The sequence below is a fragment of the Gouania willdenowi genome, chromosome 21 (assembly GCF_900634775.1).
Source record: "Gouania willdenowi chromosome 21, fGouWil2.1, whole genome shotgun sequence".
In the NCBI taxonomy this organism is placed as follows: Eukaryota; Metazoa; Chordata; class Actinopteri; order Blenniiformes; family Gobiesocidae; genus Gouania; species Gouania willdenowi.
The window spans coordinates 23571850-23595832 of record NC_041064.1 but is presented as its reverse complement, the minus strand read 5'-3'; the positions used below and the strand labels follow the sequence as shown (position 1 = coordinate 23595832).

At 38.9% G+C, this 23983-nt stretch overlaps 1 protein-coding gene across 3 annotated transcripts in view; it reads right to left on the bottom strand.

Moving 5' to 3' along the window:
• Positions 1 to 23983, bottom strand: part of slc49a4 (solute carrier family 49 member 4) — a 61718-nt gene that overhangs the window by 14872 nt on the left and 22863 nt on the right. The window contains exons 5-8 of one of the 3 annotated variants that reach the window (XM_028435321.1): positions 18807 to 18915; positions 15798 to 15865; positions 4786 to 4913; positions 192 to 374 (exon numbers count right to left, since the gene is read on the bottom strand). In XM_028435321.1, the coding sequence (XP_028291122.1) occupies positions 192 to 374; positions 4786 to 4913; positions 15798 to 15865; positions 18807 to 18915 (488 nt within the window). Of the gene's footprint in view, positions 1 to 191; positions 375 to 1359; positions 1817 to 1850; positions 2138 to 4785; positions 4914 to 15797; positions 15866 to 18806; positions 18916 to 23983 lie in introns of those variants that run through there. The other 2 variants (XM_028435322.1, XM_028435323.1) reach the window with 2 other exon arrangements.

Below are 23983 nucleotides of genomic sequence, written 5' to 3'. Positions count from 1 at the left end.
CTCTTTTGTTAATGTACAACAGAAGCAGATTACATGGGCTCCCCTCTACTGAAGGCCTCTTCAAAAACCCATTGCAGAGCTTGTTCCCTCGCAGGTTTTATTGCTTTCAAATATCCATTTCAAACACTGGAGTTTGTGCTGTTAAAAGGTCTGGGTAATGTGCCAAATGCTCCAAAAACTGTATATCTTACCTGTACAGTAAAAGGTGAGGAAGAACAGGAGTAGTCCTGTGACCAGGTTCCCTAAAAATGTGACAACTCCACAGGTGATGCCTTCGGGGACTGGGTAGACCGTTTCAATGAAAAGCTCGAAGAATATTGGCACGCTGCTGTTGATAAAAATTCCAATCAGGATGCAGGAGGTGTAGAGGATGGCTGCAGATGGAAAACAAACAAACCGGGAAACAAAAGGTAAACAAATTTTATTTTAACCTAACAATTTTCTAAAAGCCACAGCTGTGATTTATGTCACTTTGCACATACTTTCACCCTTTATTCCTTGTGCTAAGATTTATGACACAGCCTCTTCCTGAACCAACTTTCCTTTGAAAATGCCATCCTCTGAGGTGGCAATTTACTGGAAACAGAAACAATAAAGTGAAGGTGCCTGAAGAAAGAAAGAAACCTAAACAACAACAGGCTCACAACTCACACATTTCTATACATGTTCAGATGAAGTTTTCTCACAAGAGCCGAGAAACTTTGCTTTCACCAAGCCATCAATTAGCTATGAGTAATTAATAATGTACTGTATAAGATTGCAATCACCAATCTAATGTTGTATAAGGGCCCGTTTTATGCAAAATCAGCCCTGACTTCACTGGAGCAATGAAGTGACCAAAAAGCACCACTGTGTTGAAGCGACTCATCACGGGCGATTGAAGTGAGAACGCACCATTAGTTTGTATTGGGATGCCGTAAAGCAGTACATCTTACCACCGGGTCGGAGGCAGGAAAGTTGCAAGTGCTGTTTTCTGGCCAGAGACAGCAGGGGGGGTGAAAGACCCCCCCAATCACCCAATTAACACTTATATTACCCTCACAGGGACTATGAGAAGGAGTTATTAAGGTGAAAAAGTTACTTCGTTTTGCTTTTAGCAGATCTGGAAAATATCGGCAGCACAGGACGGAGGCTCCATTAGCCGGGGAAGACCGCTGTAGTGCCAAAATCTGTGACCCGAAAAAATATGTGACCGCAGGTGGCGACAGTTCCAACCCCCGCGGCTTCTCGGCGAACATTTACTCCGCCTTAAACACGTTTGTAATTCTTCTCCAGTCTGCATTTACTTCAGCCACCGGAGCGCAATAAGGTGAAGTAAATAGCTCCTTAATAGCTACGAAGAAGTTTAGGCAGTTGACATAGCACTCTTCTTCTCTACCGCCGAAAAGTCGTAGCGTTCACAGATTTTTTCGGGTCACAGACTTTAGCAGAACACCAGGCGTTTAGACTTTCTTTGAGCTGTTTTTACGGTAGCTTTGGCTTCCTTCACCAAAGCCGGTGACGTCATCGACGACTCGACTAGTATGCACATAAAGTCGACCTTTCAATTTATGAAGTCGTTCAATCCCTAATGCTGTATTTGGCTCCACATTCATTCCATCATCACATCCTGAACAGTTGACAGTGCTCCATATTCCTCCATCAGGCCATCAGGCTGCACCTCTGGTCCATGTGAGTCACTCCCTTTCTGAAGAGAAACTGGAGGTGCTGGAGGAGCATCAGGTGGGGAGGGTGCTAGATGCTGTCTGGTTCTGGACTGTGAGGTTTTCTTCAGCTGTGGCAGCTTGAAACAGTAAGAAATGAAGTGACGAGTCGCCTGCAGCACAACAAATATATCATTCTTAAGCATGGACGTGAGAGAAACAACTCTTAGCACGTAGAATCTTCGACCCACGTGAATTCATAGCAGAGCATGTCAGTTCTTGACAGCTTTCGCACCAAGTCGCAACGGTGCGTCAAGACGTCACAGTCAAAAACTTTGAATGAGTGCAATGCACTGTTACGAACCTTCTCCACTTAGGTTGCACTTTGTTGTGACTGTCAAGAACGTGTCATGAATCAGGCTTCATTACCATTCGTACCATGTCGGAGCTCTGAGTAACCCCAGCATAAAGCGGTGACTTCTTAGATGCAGAATCTATAAACAACATTTTTATTAGATGGAACCTCTGCAAAAAGATTTCGGTAGGAGGTGCAGGTCAAAGTAACAATTGCATTAAATGACAAAACCAAATTAAAGCATGAAAGCGAACAACCAGCATGCATTTGACCATCGCTGTTCAGTGTTCTATAGTCCAGTTAGATGCTCACGAACCATACGTTTGCATTGGACAGGGGTCATTGCAGTAATTAAACTACAAAACACTGTATTTTCACATCTTTTAAGCTAAAAATAGTTTCCACTACAACATTTTAAACTACAATAAGTTATCTTTGATTCCAACCTCAATCTCAATAAGCAAATAAACTCAGTTGTCAGCTATAGTTTCCATTTGAGAACAAATGCTTAATTAAAACCATTTCTCACCTCCAAACATCTAGAAATACGGGTCCCTGTGTTAATTCCTGATGGTTAGATTACTGGAACTCATCATACACAGGTATTACCAAACAGCCTTATTAACAGGTGCGGGTGCTGGACTCATCACTGGTACCAGGAGAACAGAGCACATGTCCCCAGTCTTGCCTCTCTTTATTGGTTACCATAAAGTACAGCATTCATTTCAAGATTATTCTGTTTGTTTATAAGGCACTGCATGGCCTAGCCCCAGATTACCTTTCAGATTACTTCATTCTACCTCCTGTTTGCTGAGATTTCCTAAGCAGTCACTCTTCATTCCTCAAACACATTTGAAATCCAAGGTGACAGAGCCTTCTCAGCCGTTGGTCCCAAGCTGTGGAATGGTTTACCCCTTGCCATCAGATTATCACCATCCACTGACATTTCTTATGTTTATCCCAAAAATTTAATTAAGACACCCATTTCATTGCTGGTTTTACTGGATTGTATTTTATTTATCTGTGTATTATTTACTGCATTATCTATATCACCATGTTCCTTCTTTTTTGCCATTTCTGTAGTGAAGAACTTTGCTCAATAACTGATGTTTTTAAAGTGCTTTAATTTCTAATACCAAGGGTTGATTAATGTTAAAGGTCTCAGTAAATTTAAAGCCTGTACATCTGTGTCCTCTATATGAAGGGATTTCACCTGCATCAGGAGGACACAGTGCCAAATGTACATTGTGATTCCACTGCAATAGCAAACAAATTTCAATCCATTACATTCATTTCGAGGGCAAAAACACAACCCTCGTAAGGGTGCAACTCATTCCATAGATCCCAGAGCTTATTAAAATGAAATTTCTTTTTCGCCCGGATCCACAGGTGTCCTCACAGTAAACAGCCGGATCCATTAGCTCCTGAGCATGATGAGAATTTTGGTGTCCACACTAGCTGCAGAGGATTTCATTTGTTTGCATTTCTGGATGGAAAAGAACATTTTGAACTTTGGAGAGTGAATGTTGGAACTAACAAACCTAATCAATTGTATAACGCATGGTTCACACTCCAACAATTAGTGCAGAGCAACAATTACTTTCAATATGTTTGGTCATGCCTTTGTGAAAGCTTAGCTGCAAATCCTTGGCTGGACCTGAAGTATTGGAGTGGATTAAGTCATCACCTCTGGAGCAGCACAGCAGCCTCCATCTCCCTTATCATGGTATATTGGTCCAAATGATTTCCCCATTAAGCCTGCACGTCCCCTAATCTCAGCGCCTCCAAGGACCCTGCATGGCCACCTGCCTGTGACTGGGAACTAAGCCATGATTGGGCCGCCATTATAGGCACTCATCCCTCCCGCTTGTCTTTATTCAATCTTAATGAGGCGTTCATATCAAATGGCTTGGTCATATATTTTCATCTCAGTGTTAAGACATAAGACTGCATGCTGCCAGTCCCCTAAAGGTTGATTGTCTGTGGAGAAAATGATACCATTCCCTTAACTCAACGCCTCAGAAACGTAGACTACACTGTTCCATCCCTGCATGTGACTCTTCATACACCTTTAAGTAGCTGCTTTCTCTGTATGTTCTTCCTGAATATATATGGAATTCATTGTCACTCGATGTGTGTCTGTTACTGACCAAACCACCCCCGGACACAGAAAACCTTTGTCAAATTTTGCTGCAGCATCATCCTATATAAAATGACAGCAGGGTGGATGAGAGGGAGCCTGGCTCCTGCATTCTACCAACGTCTGGGATGAAAGAACTAGAGCTTTCTCCGGGTTTTTAGACTGATGATAAATGACGATGTCCAAAATTAGTGGCTTTAAATGAGTCGATGTCAGAATAATTTGGCTTAAAAACAGGCAGCCAAGTCCACAGACGACTGCAATAGGTTTATCAATTACATCAGCTAATGGATTAATTTTGCTGAAAAATCACATATTCAAGATTTAGTGAGACCTTAAATGAGTTTGCCTGGAAAATGAATAAAAAAGAAAATGTATTGCCTGAAGTGGTGTCTTAACCTCAGGAGGGTTTGAGGATAGTTACTGCTCTCACTAAAAGGATAGGAAAAGGGTGATTATATAGTAATTGGCCTACACTTATAGTGCTTTAGCCCAACCTGAGTGGTTTCCAATACGTAGGTAGGCACACTTATACAAAGTGATAAGAGTCTACTGGAAGAACGTCTGGGTTCATTGTCTTGCCCAGAGACACAATGATATTGACAAACGGACAGAATTCAAACCATCACCTTGTGGTGTTGACATACCTGCAGTGGAAGGGAGATGGGTGACTCTGCTCAGACATGTGAGTGTAAACCAGGTAGACGATAACGACGCTCCAGCCAACATTAGGATAAGAATCAACTTTAACATCCCCCGGATAGAGTCAGCAAACCTGTGGAGTGATGGAAAAAAAGAGAGAGAACACAATCGAGGTCAATAATACAATGCATGTATAAAAAAAACAGTTCAGAGAAAAGGAGTGCGGACCAGCCCCCTACTTCTACCCCCATTTGTATCATTACAAAATCATTACTTAAAGCTGTGGTATGTAAAATAGTGAGACGCTCCACGCTTCGCCCTTGAACAAAACTTACTGGTCTACTTGTGAACGCTTGCTTGCAGGCGTACAAAGCGGAACTCTTTGCAACTTTTTTCTCCATAGAGACTAGTAACAAATGTAGGGATTTTATCTTGTGTTATTGGAGAGTTTTCCTTTGTTTTAGAGACATGAAAGCACATATCACTCACTGCTGTGACGACAGTAAGAGGCTCACAGTTACAGCCACTCCTCCGCTTCCTGATCGCAGCTGATCAGAGCAGACAGACACTACGCATCCACACTGCAAAATACATTTCATCTGTTCTCTTCACCTTGGATAATGTTTCTCTTGTGTTTACAAGCTATTTATCCTGTCTGTTATCACTCTCTTTCTGACTCGGTATGTGGGGCAGACTGCGCACAGACTGAAAGCAGATAACATGCAGTCCGCCGCACATACTGAGTTAGAAAGACCTCGGTGGGGTCCGTTCCTCCTGAATACGTTTGTGCGTTTAAACTGTTGCTTCTCTACCTCGGCCTGCCTTTTTCCACTTGCTTTGCCATGTAACTGCTGTGCCACAAGCCGCGATGGAGACTTCTGCTGGAACATCTACATTACACTTTTCCTACTCTCAGATCGTGAACGCGCATCGACTTTTGATGAGCAGCTCAAGTAGCCAATAGCAACGCCTAAAACAGATCATGGTGCACTGTGTTGGTAGAAAGATATCTGATTGGCCTAAGTCCAGTGTCACACTCCTGTATTTCTAATGCTCATTTACAGGGCCAGGAGAAGAGATTCACTGTCCACTCAAAACACTTTGGATTACAATATGCTCAAAGATGATTATGGTTTTTTGACCAAATGATGACAAAAAACCTTAAATACTGCAGCTTTAAGACAAAAATTGTTTCACAGAAAAGCAGGATCTGTTCCCACTTGTTTCATAGACTGAGACAACACTCCGAGAGCTTGTTTGAAGTCTCACCAACTAAGCTGGCCACCATCAAACAAGCCATCAGGGCTTTCAACAAGCTCTTTCTGAACCCTCAGTGTTGACTAGTTCCTCTCAGATCCTGTTGGAAAGCATGTCTATGGTTGGGAATGATTAGACAAAGCTACAAAAGCCAGAAGTAGAGAGAAAAACTTATTATCTTTGTTTTGTTTCTCTGAGTCTGAGAAACGATTATTAACAGATGAGGAGTGAACTTGACAATAAACTTGATGCAAAAAGAGAAAAAGTGTGTGTAAGAGAGTGATGGAAATCATCCATCATCTATCATCCATCCAAATTGAGATAGCTCTCCATTTCTGACCAACAAAACCCATCAGAGTTTGTGGCAGTGAAAAAGTTTGACGAGGCAGAGAGCTAAGTTTTATCTTCGACTCCAGAGTCTTTGTTCTTTGTAGAAAAAAAGCTAAACAAAAAAAACGGCTGGAATGGGCATCATCCATCTGCCACTGCCTGGTCCAAACACCCAACCCTTCAACCACTTCCATTGCCAGAGACGGATGAAATCCTGAGCCTGCCTCCAGCTAAGCCTTTGTCTCTTTGCAAAAGAGATCACAGTCTTCTCCCTTGAGTTGTTTTCAATCAGATTCTTTGGGCTGGAGAGCTTTCAGTGGCTTATTTCATATGCTCCGCTGGTTTCTGAGTACACTTCATAAGGGTCCATTGTATGCAATTACTTCCAAGTGTCATAATGGGTGGTAGCTGATGTGTTGAATGAAATTGCTCTCGCCATTTATACATACGTGCACATGACATATTTTTTCAGCATAAAGGAGGAGCACCTGGCTCTCCTGTTAGTTTGAGGAAGTATGTATAGGTATATACAGTAAGTGTGGATTAAGTACTAGTGGTCACACTGCTCCTTTGTGGTGCAGACTTTAAATGTTCTTGCCCTCGAGTCCGGGGCAGCGCTTGGGTTTGCAGTGGCGGTTTTTTGCACATACATCGGTCTACGATGCACTACCAAGCCTTGAAATGTGGGATAAAACTTGTAGTGGGCTTAACTTTAGATACGGTGATCCCAAATACCTGTTTCAGGTATTACCACTCACTCCTTCCCTCTGTCCACAGCCACCACCATTAAAGTTAAGCCTCACTCCTACAACTTCACATCTCACTCTCACTTTAGAGTAATCAACTCTTCCCCACCCTTCCATTTCTCTACCTTGAATCTCTCCTCCCTGCTCTCCTCCCCCTCCACCTCCTGCCCACCCCCTCCCCCAGGTGTAACACTGCCCTCTCTTTTTATATTCTCCCTTGAATAAAGCATTCCTTACCCTTCCTTAGGGAGGGCTGGTGATGGTCACAATTATGCACCAAAATAATGCAATTTATTTAATTGCAATAACAAAAAATGCATTGCTGTCTAAAAAAGATTGCACTTCTTGTAGTGTTGACCTTTGACAGCATGTGCAGACAAGTAAAAAGAAAGAAAAAAAAAAAAAAGAAATGTTCTTGTCAAGCATATGAACTTAAGCTCCAGCAGTTTTCATTTTGATGGCAATTTAATGGGTTTTAGCTCTAGACATTTAAATAAAACTTACTTTTAGTCAAATTTTTGTCATTAGGACTATTTCACTTTTAGTCTAGTTTTCATCAACAAAATTACATTAAGCTTTTAGTTGACTAAATCTCTTACAGATATCATCACCTAAAGTATGAAGCATAAGAGTTTATGCATTTTTTTTTTGCAATTTAGCTAACATTCATCAACCTAATAAAGGACAGACAGATTTGTTATCTGAACATCATCAATTTTTTTTCATATAACATCATATGAACAATAGGACAAACCAACATTGCAGTCTGTCTAACTTATACATTAACAAAAAACAACAAAATACATACTATAAAAGCAGCAGTGCCATTAGTCCAAACACATCAACAATTTCACATCACATTTTTTTAAACATGTTTTAAGAAGAGCTTCATAAACGTATTACTTACTTTCTCTGAATATTGAAGCAATGCTGACAATGTAAAATATAATCATAAATAAGTACTACTGTATGGCATTTCCTCTGAAGATCCTAATCAGTCAAAGAAAACATAAGGAATATTATACCAGAATAAAGAAAAAAATACCTTAAAATGCAGAAAGGCCATCCATGCAATACTTTTATTCACCTGCAGATGTCGCTTCAGGTTTGTTATGTTATTGCCGGTGATGACCCCTCGCCACTCCACACAATTTATGAACAATCTTGTAATCTTACAATCTTAATTTATATCACATGTACCGGTAATGTATGTCCACAGAGCTGTTTGTCTTTCTCGTCCAGTGTTTGATACTTAAGCCTTACGGTTGCATAGTAACATTTGATATATTGTCTTAATTAAGTCTTCTATGTGATCTGTGTGAGAGACACGAGCTGTATCACTTCCTTACCACACAATCAGCTTGCTTGCGATTGGACCATTTGTCCTGCTTTTTCACACAACTAAAGTCCTTTAATTGGATACCCTCCTGACCAGTCCAAATCTTCCAAAAACCACTACTTCTGATTGGATTTTGTCCCGTGTGAACAATACAGTTTTTACTTGTAAATGAAAGCATTTGATCTTTCTAATTCTGTCATCCTCTTGTTTTTGTCACATGAAAAACTGACCATTTTTTTCTTCAACAAAATTAACATTAAGCCCTAATTTCCTCCCATAGTTCAGAATAGACTATTTTCACCTTTAACTCATTACATAGGAATGTAATTGTGTCTATGTGCGCATTCTGCTCTAAATAAAGTGCAGTAATTCTCATTTCTGTAATAAGGCAAAAAAAAAAAACTCCACACGCCAACTGAGAAAACCCACAATCCTTTAAAGAAGCCTGGATTCAAACTCACATCTATTTCATTGAGCGATGGCATTTCCAAAATGCTAACAACTTTGGTTTCCACCCCTTTTCCTGTGTGCCAGCAATAACATTTAAACAAAAGCACTCAGCTATTCCTAATACGTATTGAAGTGTCAAAGATGATGATTAGTGGCTGAAAGTTGTTCCTCATTTTACAAAATCTTTACATCGTAATAAAATAACAAAGCACTGATGTTTTTACTGAGATTAATGCATACTTTAGTGTTTTGAGTTAAATCATGCTTTTTGGCATCCTGCCACCAACTAAGTAAGGCATTTGTGTTTTCATACATTTTGTCGAACAAGCTTAAAAAAAATCTAAGAACGAATTGTTTTGCCGTAAATGATTGTCTCTTGTAATGTGCCTCTGTGTTCTTGTTCACCACTTATAGAGTAAAGAGGGTCCTGTCATTTATTGAGATAATGTCAGAATTAAAAGCATTTTGTTCACTCCTCTCTAATAGGATATATTGGTAATAAAGATAACCATGTGTAGCATCCGGTTTCCCTTTCTGCTGCTTGCAGAGACCGATGAAATATTGTGATTAGTGTAATACTATCATTAGGGACCGTCTTCATCTTTTTATGAGGGAAAGCCAGCAACAGATTGTGTGATGTGATGAGCAACACCTAATCACAGATTGCTCCCGTTTGTGGGGATAACAAATTAGGCAGTACCTGCAATAACTCGTTTGTGTTAGCTCCATCTCATCTCATTACATTGAGTTATTCTAGAGCTCAGGGAGAGCTCTCACTTTACTGTGGCTTGTTTTTGGATTATAACGAATGAAGCACAAAAGGCAGGTTTACAACTGGACTGTTTTTGCTAAAAACTGTAAATGTGTCATCTTAGTTGAAGGTTTCCTTTTTATCTACGAGGTTTTCTTCAGTCCTGAACTGAGAAGACCTGAGATTTATATGTAATGGTGATATGGGTGAACCTTTAGGTAAGTTGTTGACATTTATGTGCTCTGTCAGCAACTTGTTTGTTGTTGCAAGACAAATGACAGAATTATGCATGTTAATGTATTCTAATGGATGTTCTCAGGGTGTCCTGATCTGATATTGATATCAGCAAAAACAAGTATCAGATAATATTAAGATTAAGATTAAATCGGGCTTTCGCCTTTAATTGGCCATGTAATGTTAGTACATTATTGGAATTTGTCTTCTGCACTTAACCCATCCCTGAGGAGCAGTCGGCAGCCATTTTGCGGCGCCTGGGGAGCAGTTCGGGGTTAAGGGACTTGCTCAACATCCCACAGTGACGGCCCCGGTGAGGCTTGAACCGGCAACCCTCCGATTATCATCCTGCATTCAAAATCTCTGATGACTCTAAGCACTCCAACACACAATTTTTATTGGATTAATTTACTTATAGTTGTAGTTTTTTTTTAAATTATATTCCACTGTAGAATATTCCTATGTTTAAGGGTAAAAAGTATGTAACCCATCTATCTCTTAAAGCAAGAATCTCTGTTTGTGTGTTTGTGTGTCTGTGCCTCAAATACCTCTGGTGTACAGGGACAGACAGAGCTCATACTTGCTACATAGCTGCAGCTTGGTTCAAAGCTGTGCGACGTGGGATTTCTTTGAACTGAAATAGTCCATTTAATGAATAATTATATCTAAAAAATTGTCCTTTGCCGGAGCCTTTAGTCACGTGGTGCACTACAGCCAATCACTGCACACCGTTGTCATGTGTGCACTACAGCCAAGCGCGCACTTGAGCCAGCAAACACTGCGTGTGTTTGTGTGTGCATGTATCATTTTGGCTGTTTCTAAACTTTTTTAGCAGCTTGTACATAGTCCCAGTGAGTGCATCCAGCCACCGTCACCGCAGGCGGAGAAAGGAAGACAGAACACACACACACACAATTTATAATAAAAATATACTAAATGAGGAAAATAAAACAAAAAACTAAACTACTCCAAAAACACACAAAATTACAACAAAAACAAATAAAATAACTGTAAATATACACAACCACGCTCCAAAAATTCACCAAACACGAATCGCACACACTATTTTACTTTGCAGCCACAAATAAAACCCATTTATAACACTACAGAGTATGTACACCTCTTTGTACATCACACCTTCAAACACATACTCACTTGCCCATAATTGATGACTCTACTTAAGCTCCTCCCACTATATGAATACATACTTCTGACGGGCACTGTATCAATTTCTAATGATAATAAATGAATCAGTTTTCCTCATACCTGCTGTTGCTGATTATTGCCTGCGCTGTTTGAGTAATATGTAGTAGTATGTATGATCCGTGCTGATATTGTATGGGATCAATATCGGTATCAGCCAATTCTCAAGGCAGCCATATTGGTATCATATCAGAAGTGAAAAAAATTGTATCAGGACACCCCCAAGAACAGTCATTGTCAACTGGTGGGTCGAGACCCAAAAGTAGGTGGCGAACCAGTATTGGGTGGGTCGCAGACAGCTGGTCAAAAATAAATAAACATGTAATGTCTCTCACGTTGGACTTGTCTTTTATTTTTAAATAAACTTTTCTTATATATGTGTGTTTTCAACAGCTATTTTTGAAAAACTAAATTGAGTTGGTTGAATTCTAAGACAATGCTAAAACACTCAAACTTTAACATAAGCTGAACATTATTGTTGATAAAACTTTGCTAAAAAAAAAAACTAAAGCTATAACTATTAAAAAAGCTGTTATTGGATTTCTTAGTTATCAATCAATAGTATGATGCAGTATTTTAACTAACAAATGTGTACATTTTCACAACAGCAGGTGGACAAAAAACAGTAACGTCTCCGAAACACTGAATTAAAAGACGTCTTTGAAAAATCACAATGAACCCAACCAAATGAAACCCATTTCAGCAGCTGCAAACAAAATCTGTGACATAGGGACAATTGTTAAAGCTGGAGTTCATATAACTACCAAAGAGAAGCTAATCAATCCCTCCACTGAGTCGAAGTCATTCTAATCAACACCAATAACTCAATGCCTCTGTTTACTTATACTTTAAACAGGGGCTGCAAACAGCTTCATTGATTAACAGTGGGAGTTATAAGCTTGTTTCCCTGATTACAGCTTAAAGAAAACACCAGGCACGTCTGGAAGTGCTGATTGGTCCTGAGTTTGCCACAAACACACATCAACAAGAGCTTGACTGAAATCTTTGTTTTTGCCGACTCTAAACCTTCAAATCTCTCCATCAATCAATGAGGGTAAAGCAATTGGGGCATTAGCATGACCGTATTTTACGGCGTATAGGCTACTATTTTACTCATTTAAAGTTGAGAAAAAGGCCAATACGACAGAGCGCTCCGTGTGTGGAAGTCGGCACACATTAGTTAGGTAAAATCGGCTGTCGGGAGACAGAACTGCGTACCGACCGTGGGATGACTAAAGAGGTACAGCCACTGTAGACCCTGTACATCTCTGTAAACTTAACGTTTTGAGTGAAGGAAAATTGTGTGGGAGCGAGTGACTGCACAATTCATACATCCTTTGTATATTTGTTTTCAGTCTCTATGCCTACAATAAGGTGCTTGGCTGAATAAAAAGCAAATACTAGTGATAAATTGAAGTTTCTGCACCAGGGGAGGGCTGCAGGCTCATAAGCATTTAGGGCAGGAAGGGGAAAAAAAAAATACAATAAGCATTAAACATGTAAGATATCTCAGCCAGTTTGTAATAGTGGGAAATAATAAACCGCATAAAGTTGTCAAATCACCACATTAGGGTTTGTTCAAAGATGAGCTGATATGCAGACATGGAGCAGTGAGGAGGTCAGGTCATGTGTAGATGGAAACACATGAGTTGACTCTCAGTTAATCCGAACAGAGTTGGCAGGTCATCTACCTGCATGATCTGACTGGCTGAGTCATTAGAAGGGCACCCTCGTCAACCAATCAGCTTATGCGACGGAGCGATCAATCCGTGAATTTTTCCAGAAACATTGTGAATATCTTGGAAAGTGGCCAATACAGCGGAAAATACAGTAATCCCCTTTTCTTTAGTGCAGTAATATATGCTGGATATATAAAAGGAGTAAGTGATCCTTTATTTTTAATCAAATCAACTCATCCAGTCGTGAGAATCAACAGTCCATGTGAAAGATTAACGTTCAAAGCTTCAACACTATTACTCATCACATTTATCTTCAAAACCTTGTCATTCTAATCATGGTCTTGTGTCACTGGAGATCAAAGTCAACTTAGGAACTGAAATCCATGAAGCTTTCATGTGTTACATACACTTGACTATAGGAATGTGCAATATTTTATCGTTCATGATTTATCGTCAAAAACATTCTCACCGTTAAGAATATGTCATCCCACAATATAAACGATAAATTCCCATGTCGGAATTTAGCGAGGGCCATGGGCCATTTGTCTCTCAACAGGCCCAAACGGCCCGTTTATTGTCAACAACTTAGTATTCTCTGGAGCGGAACGCTGTTTACGGAAGCTCTGCTGCGGAGCCTCCACGGTGTGCAATGCCCCGCCTCCCTCACACATCGCCGTCTGTGTGTGTGAGGTGCTGGTCACGGCTACCTGAAGCTGCCGTGCTGCGATAAATCATGGACCGCTACTTGGTTAAGACCAGACAACAATCCAACAAAGGGAAGCGATTCTAGTTCCTCCATCAGATCCACACAAAGTTCCACAAACACAGAGACAGAGATGAACAGTAGGGATGTAACGATTCACTCAACTCCCGATACGATTCGATTCACAATACGATTCTCTCACGATTTATTTTACAAAATGGGACTGTAGTCAAATGATGACTGAAAAATATTCCTTTATTTTTTGGGGGGGAAAAAAAACTAGAAAACACTGTATTATTTCCGTTTTATTTTTCATTGTCGAAAGAATCCCTTGATAAACAATTCAAAACAATGTAATTTAACTAAAACTAAATCTTGAATGAAATAAATAACGGAATAATACAAATGAAGAAGAAGCCTAATAATTTGGATTCTGGTTCTAGAGTAAACAATGCAAAACTGCATAATAGTTCTTTTTCTTTTTAAAAGTGCAACTGAAAATGAACTGAAAAAAACAGTCATTGCACTGATTTACGTCAGATATTTGTTTGGACCAGCAGAGGGCGCTGGTAACCCAGTGGTCGGTTGGCATGCAGATATTCTTGCAGTGAAGAAGAAATGCTATGCGCTAGCAGGCAGAGCTAATAAAAGAATGGGACTTTTACAGATATTCAAGTAATATTACAGATATTCTTTCGGTGCTAAAGGGGCAAGGAATCATTTATTAACATGTTTAAGAGTAGACTGCGGCCAGAAAAAAAGTAGCAGCAGATTCCGTCCGCTGTGTACACTGCTGGACAAGAGAAGGGATAAATATATAGCGCCCTCTGCTGTTTAAAAAAAGTACTGCGATTCAATTTTCAAAGTATCGATGTCAATTGTGATACCTATGAATCGATTTTTAACTGCCTTACGATTAATCGTTACATCCCTAATGAACAGCAACAATTATGAACTGGAAACTCAACTAAAGCTAACCATGCTAAGCTAACACGCAGACTGGGCTAAGAGCTAATGCTAACCACTCCATATAAGGAATAATAGACCAAGTAAAAAAATTAAAAGAACACGTCTTACTGTCATAAAGCGACAGAGAGCCACCGATTTATTTATGGTCAGATTTAACAGTTGTATGGAAGGATAAAAGCTAACATGTCACACATTGTGTGAAATAAATGTTAGCATAAATACTAATGCCACTATCCATCCGTCCCAAATTGTGAAACGCAAATTTTTTTAATTATATTTCACGTGTTAACAAGACAAAGCTAGTCCCATTAGATTAATGCAACTATTGAGATTATTACACCTAAATATACTGAATGATTAAATCATCAGCTTGATCTGGTTTAATTATAGGAAATCAAAGAGTTATTCATTAACAATAACTTTATGTAACTCATTATCAGATATGAAATAAACAAGATTCATCAGCAGTAAAAACACTATTGGAGTTATTTGTGCTTTTCATGTGCTTTTTTTCTTTATGGAAAATAATTTCATTTCCAGTGAGGAAAGAAATAAATGACATACAATCACACTAAGAGTGACCCACGTGCACTGATATATTCCATAAAATATCAGCTCATGAACTCTGAGTCAGCAGCTATTGTAGCCTTTTTTAATGTGTCTAGTATTTATGTATTCAGATTTATGTGTTTGTAAGGAACCTGTTTACACTAAGTTGTGAATTTTTAATTTTTTTTATTTTATTTATAGTTTTTATTTATCGTGATAATACCAGAAATTATTGTAAACATTTTTTTGTCAATATCACCCATCCCTACTTGACTATGATATGTGTCTACCATATAGTCACATAGGTAAAGCTATGTATTCTGATCACACCACTCTGCACTGCATTACGTTTATATGCTAAAATGATATTCAAAATGTACTCGGCTGCTAACGCGTCAGCAAATATTTAAATCAGTAGAATTGGGCAGATGATATGCCTCAATAGGTACTTTACGGTTTCCTCTAGCTGCCTGCTAATATGGCTTGATAAACAAACTGAAAAGCCATGAATAAAAAAAAATAGTAATAATAAAATCAGGCTTCAGTGGGTTAGCTCAAAGGCCTGGAATCAGCTACAAGGAACACTCATCTCTGAAGTTATTTCAAATCACATTAAACTGTCATGAATGGTAAAGGTCACAATATAACAGACTTGAGGACTATGACACGGTAAAATTGCTCAATGATATTTGTGGAAATGTTCAATAGGTTTCTGCTACAGGGAGAATCTGTTACACATCTGTTGTTTAAATGTGTACATCGAGGAGTATGATAATGACACTGATAAGAAAATCAGTTACAGCTTACCTGGCCATTGCTACTCCAAACACGCATCCACCAACTGTAGACCAGAAACCAATCCATCCAGCATCCACCTGTGATAAAACAACAGTAATAAGTAACGAATGAGAGAGGACAATAATAAATGTAACTATTGTTTTGCATTCAACCAGCAGTTCATGCAGTGTTTGGAGTATTGGAGTCTGGTGATGTCTATCAATCACTCTGTTGGGCTAAATGTCAGATCCTCTAAAGCAGAGGTCTCATTCTCGCGGCCTGCAGGCGGACGATAATTTGTGGCCTGCAGGACAATGTGAAAATGTAATGTTAGTGCGGCCCGTGTGTTTTATACTGTATTGTAATGACGTGACTCGAGCCGTTATCAAAGGTTTATCAGCCTTTAATGGAAGTCTTTAACACATTATGTACCCCTCATTCTCCGCTTATGCCCGCCCTTCCCCAGCCTCCCAGCCAATCAACATGCAGAACACACAGACAAACGGAATGATGCTTCAAATGCCATGGGAAACCACAACACCTGTTAAACATTGAATAAACTACACGTGGAACATAACTCAGTTAAATAGGACCCAGTCTGTTACAATACGAATGGCACTTTACAGCATTGTGCGTTGACAACGTCACCAAGGGAAGCACAGCTTGGCTGGAGCCACCCACCCAGCCAACTCGTACCTGCCGTCCCGCTTCCGAGGCTGGGAGCTCATCGGTTTTAGTCAACAAAACATTGGTGTTGGTGGAATGTACAGCTGATTCCATGGGGTTATTATAGAAAATAAAAGCCAGTAAAGAACGCCTTTGTGGCTGCGTCCCATGGTTTATATCTGCTATAATCGGTTTATGACCCACTGGCGATCGCCTTTTTTACGCTCTCTATCTCGGTACTTTCTACCATCTACAAATGACATGATGTTCATGTCATCACATGAACATTGAGCGCAAAAAGAAAGGCGATTGCTGCCGAGTGGTTCATTATCCGCCGTGTTGTTGCTGGAAGAAAAGCGGAAATGACGTTCTCCGTGCAGCTAGTTGGCTAAACACGTGACTTGAACTTTATCGCTTGAAAAAAAAAAAAAAAAAAAACTTTATTAGGAGAGTGGCGGCAGTTAGCCGACATCATGTCATGTTCAAAGCTTGCAGTGAAGAGAAAGGTTGGTGATGAGCACAGACTATTTCTTCCCTCAAGCCAAATGTAGCTCAGCTCTGTGAGAGGAAGCACTGCCAGATTTCTGGCAGCAGGAAGTAAGCAAGAGAAGCGATGTTCAGAAGAAATGTTCATGTTTGTCAATGTTGCAATCATGTTCAGAAGAACCAATTGAAATTAAAGAATTGTTAGTAATGACATTTATCAAGATTTAATTTTTTTTACCAAAATTGTGTGTGGAATACCTGAAATTAAAGCTAGGGTAGGCGATTTTCTCCAGATACACTTTTTAAATTTTGGGTTGAAATTGTCTTTATGTCCTGACCGAAATTAAGATATTATGTGCTCTGAACATGGAATGAAGAAAATCTGTCAACTGTAGCAGCTGTAAACCTGTAATAACTTCAATCAATGGAAAAAAAACAAACCGTTTCTTTTTTTAACCAATCACGTCTCCCTGTCTCCCTGCTTGTTCTCGATCCCTTGCATGCACGAGCTCACACTGAAAGCGAGTCACCGCTGAGTTAAAACAGAGTTTTTGGTCACGTTTTTAACATATATGATGATAAAGTTTAGCGTTTACTTACTGCTGAATGAGACATGAGACAACAAAGTTTCTACACAATATAAGGGATGAGCTGAGCTCCTCTGCTGCAGCAGCTGTGCTCGTGCATGTGAGTGAGACGTAGCACAGAGGGGAGGGGGGTAAAGGCAGAGCCGTCGGGGAGGCTACATTCAAAATCATGCTAGCTTTCAAAAATTGCCTACCCTACCTTTAAAGAACTGTTAGTAATGTTTATGAAGATTTCATTTTTTTTTTTTTACCAAAGTTTTTTTTGTGGAATACCTGATGCAGCCCAGCCTCACCCAGACTCTGCCTACTGTGGGTAATTTGAGTTTGAGACCCCTGCTCTCAAGTGTTTGTATGTGTAGTAGGATTGTTGTTTAACCTTTTTTAAAAATTATAAAAGAAAAGTGAAAGCTTTAAAACCATAGGAGGTAAAATCCAACTCATGTCCCATACATACAAAATCAAGGGTAAACCACATAAGGCGACTGGTTCATGTTATTCTCTCTGAAGCAATAACTCCGTTTTAACCAAATTCAACCAGATGATAGAACATAATTCAGAAAGTCATTGAAAATCTAAAGCAGCACCAAAGGCTTTCTGCTTAATAAGACTGTGAACCAACCTGTCCACTTTTCTTTATAAAGGAAAGTCCTTTATAAAGAAAAGTGGACTATCAAAGTTATTACATTTAAAATCTATTCTTCTTTAGAAAGTAATAAATGCCAAAATGGCTTTTTATTTTATCTAGATTATATTCATCAAGTTTGGTTGGGGGTTGGACCTTTGGGAAACAGTTTGAAGTTCATTGGAAAATTGCTCATCTAACATTTGTATTCTCTGTATGTGTACTGGTAATGTCCACAAAAAAAGGAGAACATTCAAACTCGAAAGTTTGTGTGTTTTTTTTCTTTCATTTAGACAGATAAAAGGAAATTGGGGATAAATAAAAAGTGCCTTTTTGTCACACATCTTTTGATGAAATTATACAATTGTGTAGTCCACTTAGTCTATATTCAGAGTAAATAGCATTTCATTTTTTTTTTTGCAATTTATCTATAATTTTTAATGTTATTTTTCATCATTTAAAGTCTGCTGTACCGTTCTCAACCAAATATTTGTTTTTGATGTCTTGATGTGTTTATGAATATAATGCTAACCTAAATGGATACATACTTAAATAAATACATCAGTTTCACCACAAGATAGTGTAGTCTTCTCCACTCATGTTTCAGTTCATTTGTTCACATTTTTTCTATGTTATGAAAGATGTTATGTCATTTCATTATGTGTTTCCGTGCTGTACCTGGCTGACTTTGGCGGGGGTGAGGACCATGTCAAGGACTCCCGACCAACCAGCGATCACCCCTGTAGGAACGGCATAGGCCAGTGCAATCATCAGGAACCGCACATTGCTGAAAAGAACAAAACAGACATGAGTGACCTCATTATATGCAACATTAAGGCTTTTCCTATTAATTCTGTAATTTAATTATTACATTTGAATATGTGTAGCATTTAACTCACTCAGTGCCATTGACGAAATAACTCATTTCAAATCCAAACGCTCAGTGCCACTGATGAGATAACTCGTCATTTGTGTTTTTTCACGGGTATTACTAGAAAACACCCTGGTGGAGGTCCCTCATCAACATCTAATGATGTAGTGACCAACTGTGCCCTGAAAATGGCAGCAGTACACATTTACAGTAGATGAGAGATTAGCCACTGATGCTACCCAGCAAAGGAGGAAAGAAGCAGGAACGAGTGAGATTATGGCACTACAGAGTGATATTGTGACGCATCCAGCAGGGTACAAAATACCCCCAGCCTGTGAGCCAGATAGCAAAATAATAGGTGACATGTAGGAGGTAGCAATAAAGCTTTGGATGAGAGATCATCCATGCTCAGCAGAGCTCAGAGGGAGAGGAGGAAAGGCGTTTATGAGACAGAAAATGGCGCTACATACAAGAGTTGACGTTCCCTGCAGAACACAGCAGCGCACACTCGACCAGAGCATGTGTGGAACTCATGGATAGTGTGGCGATGGTGAGATAAAACCATAAAAAAACGGAGTGGAAGTTGCGTGTGAAAAGACTGACGGGAAAGAAACTTGGAGGAACGCCAAAATACAGTAAGAAATCCATTCAACTCTGACCCAGATAGATAAATAATAATAATTTTGCCATCAAAAGCCCCGTCTCAGTGTTTTTTTTTTTTTTGTTTTATATAAGGAAACAACGTTCAGATGTTAGAGTTGTCACGAAAGCGAAAAAAAAAATAGCTTCTTTAAAGTCACTGAGGGGTTTTTTTTTTTTTTTTTTAGAAAAAGGCTTTTTTCTCAGTTTTTTCCTCTGAAACTGAAGATTTGTGTAAAACTTGCTCCATTCAATGGCTGATTACAAAAGAACGAAACGAGCCAGAAACAAATTCTTTTTGATGAAAGTAGAGGCTTCAATCTTCCCGAATCCGGTGCCAGATTTCAGATAGTCATAGTAAAAAATATTCTGTGGGTCTTTAAAATCAGTCAAAATGCTCAAAAAACGGCTGGCACTGAGGGGGGGTAGAAAATCTGAAAATGGCTGGCACTGAATGAGTTAAACAATTGGATGAAAAATGCTGAAATAAAAACAACACTAATGAGTATGACGCAAAGTCTTGGTGTGATGATTTAATGAATGATTTTCTTTTCATGAATTCCTGCAAACTTGAATCTCGTAAGAATGGCTAAACACAGTGCATGTATCTTTTTAGCTCACATGTTCCAACTTTTAGTAAAAATAAATATGTCCTCACAGGTCATTTTATTCTCACAATTGCACCTTATTTTGTGAAAATATCGCTCAAAATTGCACTTTGGTTAATTTTTTGCAACAAATTTCCTCCATTAGGATGAGCAATCTTTTATATATATATATATATATATACATTTTGGTACATCATCGAAGGCACAATACAACTAAAAAGATGTTCTGGTCTAATCTTACCAGTACTTTACCTAGGTCATTTTGAATGCATTTAATATTTCCGACCATCAGTTAAAAATAAAATAATTAAATATTTTGTGTTTTTTAAGCAGTGAAATAGGTGAGAAGTATTTCTCTTTTACTTAATAAGGGAAAAAAGAAAAAGCCATTTTCCAAAAGACTGCTATACAGTCTGTAGTGGTATTCCAAAGATATACAAATCAAATATTAGAATTGAAGAACCAAATTATTGGCAATTATTCAGAAGAAATCCCTAATCTCTAAAGTCGGTCATTTGACTGATTTGATTAATTTTTCTTCTTTAGTCTAAAACAGTTTAAGAATGAGAATAGTGATTGAAAAAAAAAGATATTGTGGTTAAAGAACTCGAAGGTTCAAATATTGGGTCTAAAACAGACTAAAATTTAACCTAAACCTCAAGAAACAACTGTTTAAAGCACTAACAGCTCAGCTAATTTTCACATTTGCAATGAATTTGCATGTTGATTTCACAATGTGCTCAACCTCAACAATGTGATTACAATCAGTGGTCAATGAATCATGCAGTGCCATCAGTCAGAGGCAGCAGATTCAAAAATATTTCAAAAGTACAAAAACTTGAGCCAAACCCTGTACATACATGTATGCACACCCTTTCCTTTTCCTGAGAACGGTGTACTTTAGACAATAAATTATTCCCATTTTCCCAAACATTTTGACCAAACTAAAAAACAAACCTCTATTGTTGCTGCGGACACCGTCTTAACCTACACAACACAAGGCTACTTATCTCTGGAGGAACCATGGAGGGACAGATATAAAAGCCTGATGATGAAGCACTCTGTGCTTTTCTACCCGTACTCTTTTCATTGACCTTGCCACGCTAGCAGGAAATCAATACCAATGCAACCTCTACCTCAAACAGGACCTGATTTAAGATGACCAAATGTAGGCAAGAGTGTGCTAGTTCTTGGTAAGAGAAGGAACATTTTTCTCCTTCACTTCCAACGGCTGATGAAATACATGAAAAGAAGTCTAAAAGCCGGCTGTGTCATCAGCTAAGTGCCATTTGTCCTTGACAGACCCGGTTGCAGAGGGCCATGCATCAACGTGACACCTTTCAAACGCTAAAGTGAGTCTGACTGTAAAGGAAGCGACCATCAGTACTCAGACTTTGGATGCTTTAGCATTGCCTCAAAGATAGAGTGATAACTTTGCACCCGGTGGATAGGGGCTGAAATCTATCTTCTGTGAAAGCAGATGTGAACAGCTGGGAGCATCCATCAAACTTAAAACATCACAGGCTAAATTAATAGGTACACCAATGAGAAGGTACTGTGCCTATGAAGGGGCAGATTTACAAAAACGTTTCTGTGCTTAAACACTTTAAATGTGCAATTTCCTTACTTGCTGCTAGGGATGGGAATTGACGAGAATTTAGCGATTCCATTATCGATACTGCTTATCGATTCGATTCCTTAATGATTCTCTTGTCGATTCTCATTGGGTGAGGAACTTAAATAATACTAATGAATTTATTTGCTTCACTATATTATCTTTGCCTCTTTAATTTACTGCAGGGATATCAGTTCTCTTTTAATCCACCAGGTATAGATTGTTTTCACTGGATAATAATATATACAAAAGCACTATATAAAATTGATGAATTATTATTATTATTATTATTATTATTACAACATATGACACATTTTGGCTACAAACATGAGAATATTTACAGCTCCTTCTGAGCTTGAACAACTTGATCCAAAACTAATTCAGACATAAAACAAATAATTCTTCTGTAAAAAAAACGTATTAACCAAAAGTACAGCTGGACTTATTGTTATGTATTTAAACAGTAAAGCTTTAGTTTAGCCTTTGTTTACATTTCTATAAATGGACCTTCGGAGACGCCGTCCCCTGGCTATTACATGTGTGTGAATGTGTGAAAGAGCAAACTAAAGACAACAATAAGTACCAGTCCGTCTCCCGAGTCTGATTATTTGTTATGAGGACATAAACTGGCAACGAGGTGTGTGTTCTTGTGGAAGTTTGTTGTTTTCGGGAAGAAAAGTCAGTGCAAGAAGCAACTTTAGCGATTCCTATGAATTGGATTACTGGAAACCGGTTCTCAGAAAAAAATGGTTTTCGATTCCCATTCCTAAATGCTGTGCCTCATTGCAGTCTAATCAGTGCAGAAGCAGACGTGGTTCAGGCCGCCCTATTAAAAATAAGCTTTTTACATGTGTGTTCAACATTGACAACATGAAGAGTTGAGTGAACAAAAATGCAGAAGTAAATTCGAAGCCGTAAAACTATAGATTTTTTCTCACTTTTCACTTTTTTCTTTTACTGAATACACTGAATTTAAACAATTATGTAGGTTACAAAATAAATACAAATCAAAGAGCAGTTACTTGGATGGACCTAAAAAGGTCATTTTATTTTGTTCCAAGTGGATTGTGCTTTGTTGCGCGCTTGGATTATAGAACCTTGTCTGTGCAGCTGTGACATGGAGAGGTACAGTGCAAAAAGCACTCAGCTGCAGTGCAGTCTAAGAGAAAAGTAATCACCTCTGTGAGTAAAAGAAAGAAAATGCTCATTATAAATCACACACTATTGACACTGCTTCTCCATCGGTGGCTGTTATTATAGAGTATGGTTATATTGGAATTATTTTCAATGAGCTCGATTCCCTGCATCTTTTCTTTGCAACAGTCATCACATCACCTGCCTGTGGTAAATACCAGTAATAGAATGTTGGTAACCTTCCGTTAAAGAAAGAAAAACTCACAATGTTCAATAACTTGAAACTGACAAAAGTAGTAATTAATAAAAATGTACTAAAAACTAACAAATTAAAATCAGACATTGCTTTTGAATTGGGGTTTAACAGAATTATTTTTTAAAAAAACAAAAAAATTAAACTGGCCTGGACAAAAGCTATGGTACCATTAACTTAATATTTTGTTGAGTAGGGAGCAGAAAAACTCTCCCCACATGTCTGATGTTGTGCCCTCCTTCCTTCTGGTCCTCTCAGCCCTTTATACAGCTCCTCCTCCCTCTCCACCTGATTATTGATGTGAATGAGGTGGTTTAGGAGAAAGGAGGAAGCGCAGGCTGAGAGGCCATGAGGCACCAGCCGTAACACCACGAATGTTCAATAAGCAGAGCAGCCCCAGAACATAACTGAGCCTCCTCCATGTTTCACAGTAGATACAGAGCTCTTTTCTAAGAATGCTTCATTTTTTCATCTGTGAACATAGAGTTCATGTGACTTGCTTTTTCATATGATTTGCTTTCAACAGTGCCATCCTTCCATTAAGTCCACTTTGGCTTAAGCAGTGAAAGGTGGTGTGATCTGATACTAATGTACTTTGACCTTGAAGTTCACCTCTAATCTCTTTGGAAGTTGTTCTGGACTCTTTGATTAGCATTTGTATTATCCGTCTCTTGAATTTGTCATAAATTTTCCTCTTGCAGCCACGTCCATAGAGGATGGCTACAGTCCTGTGGA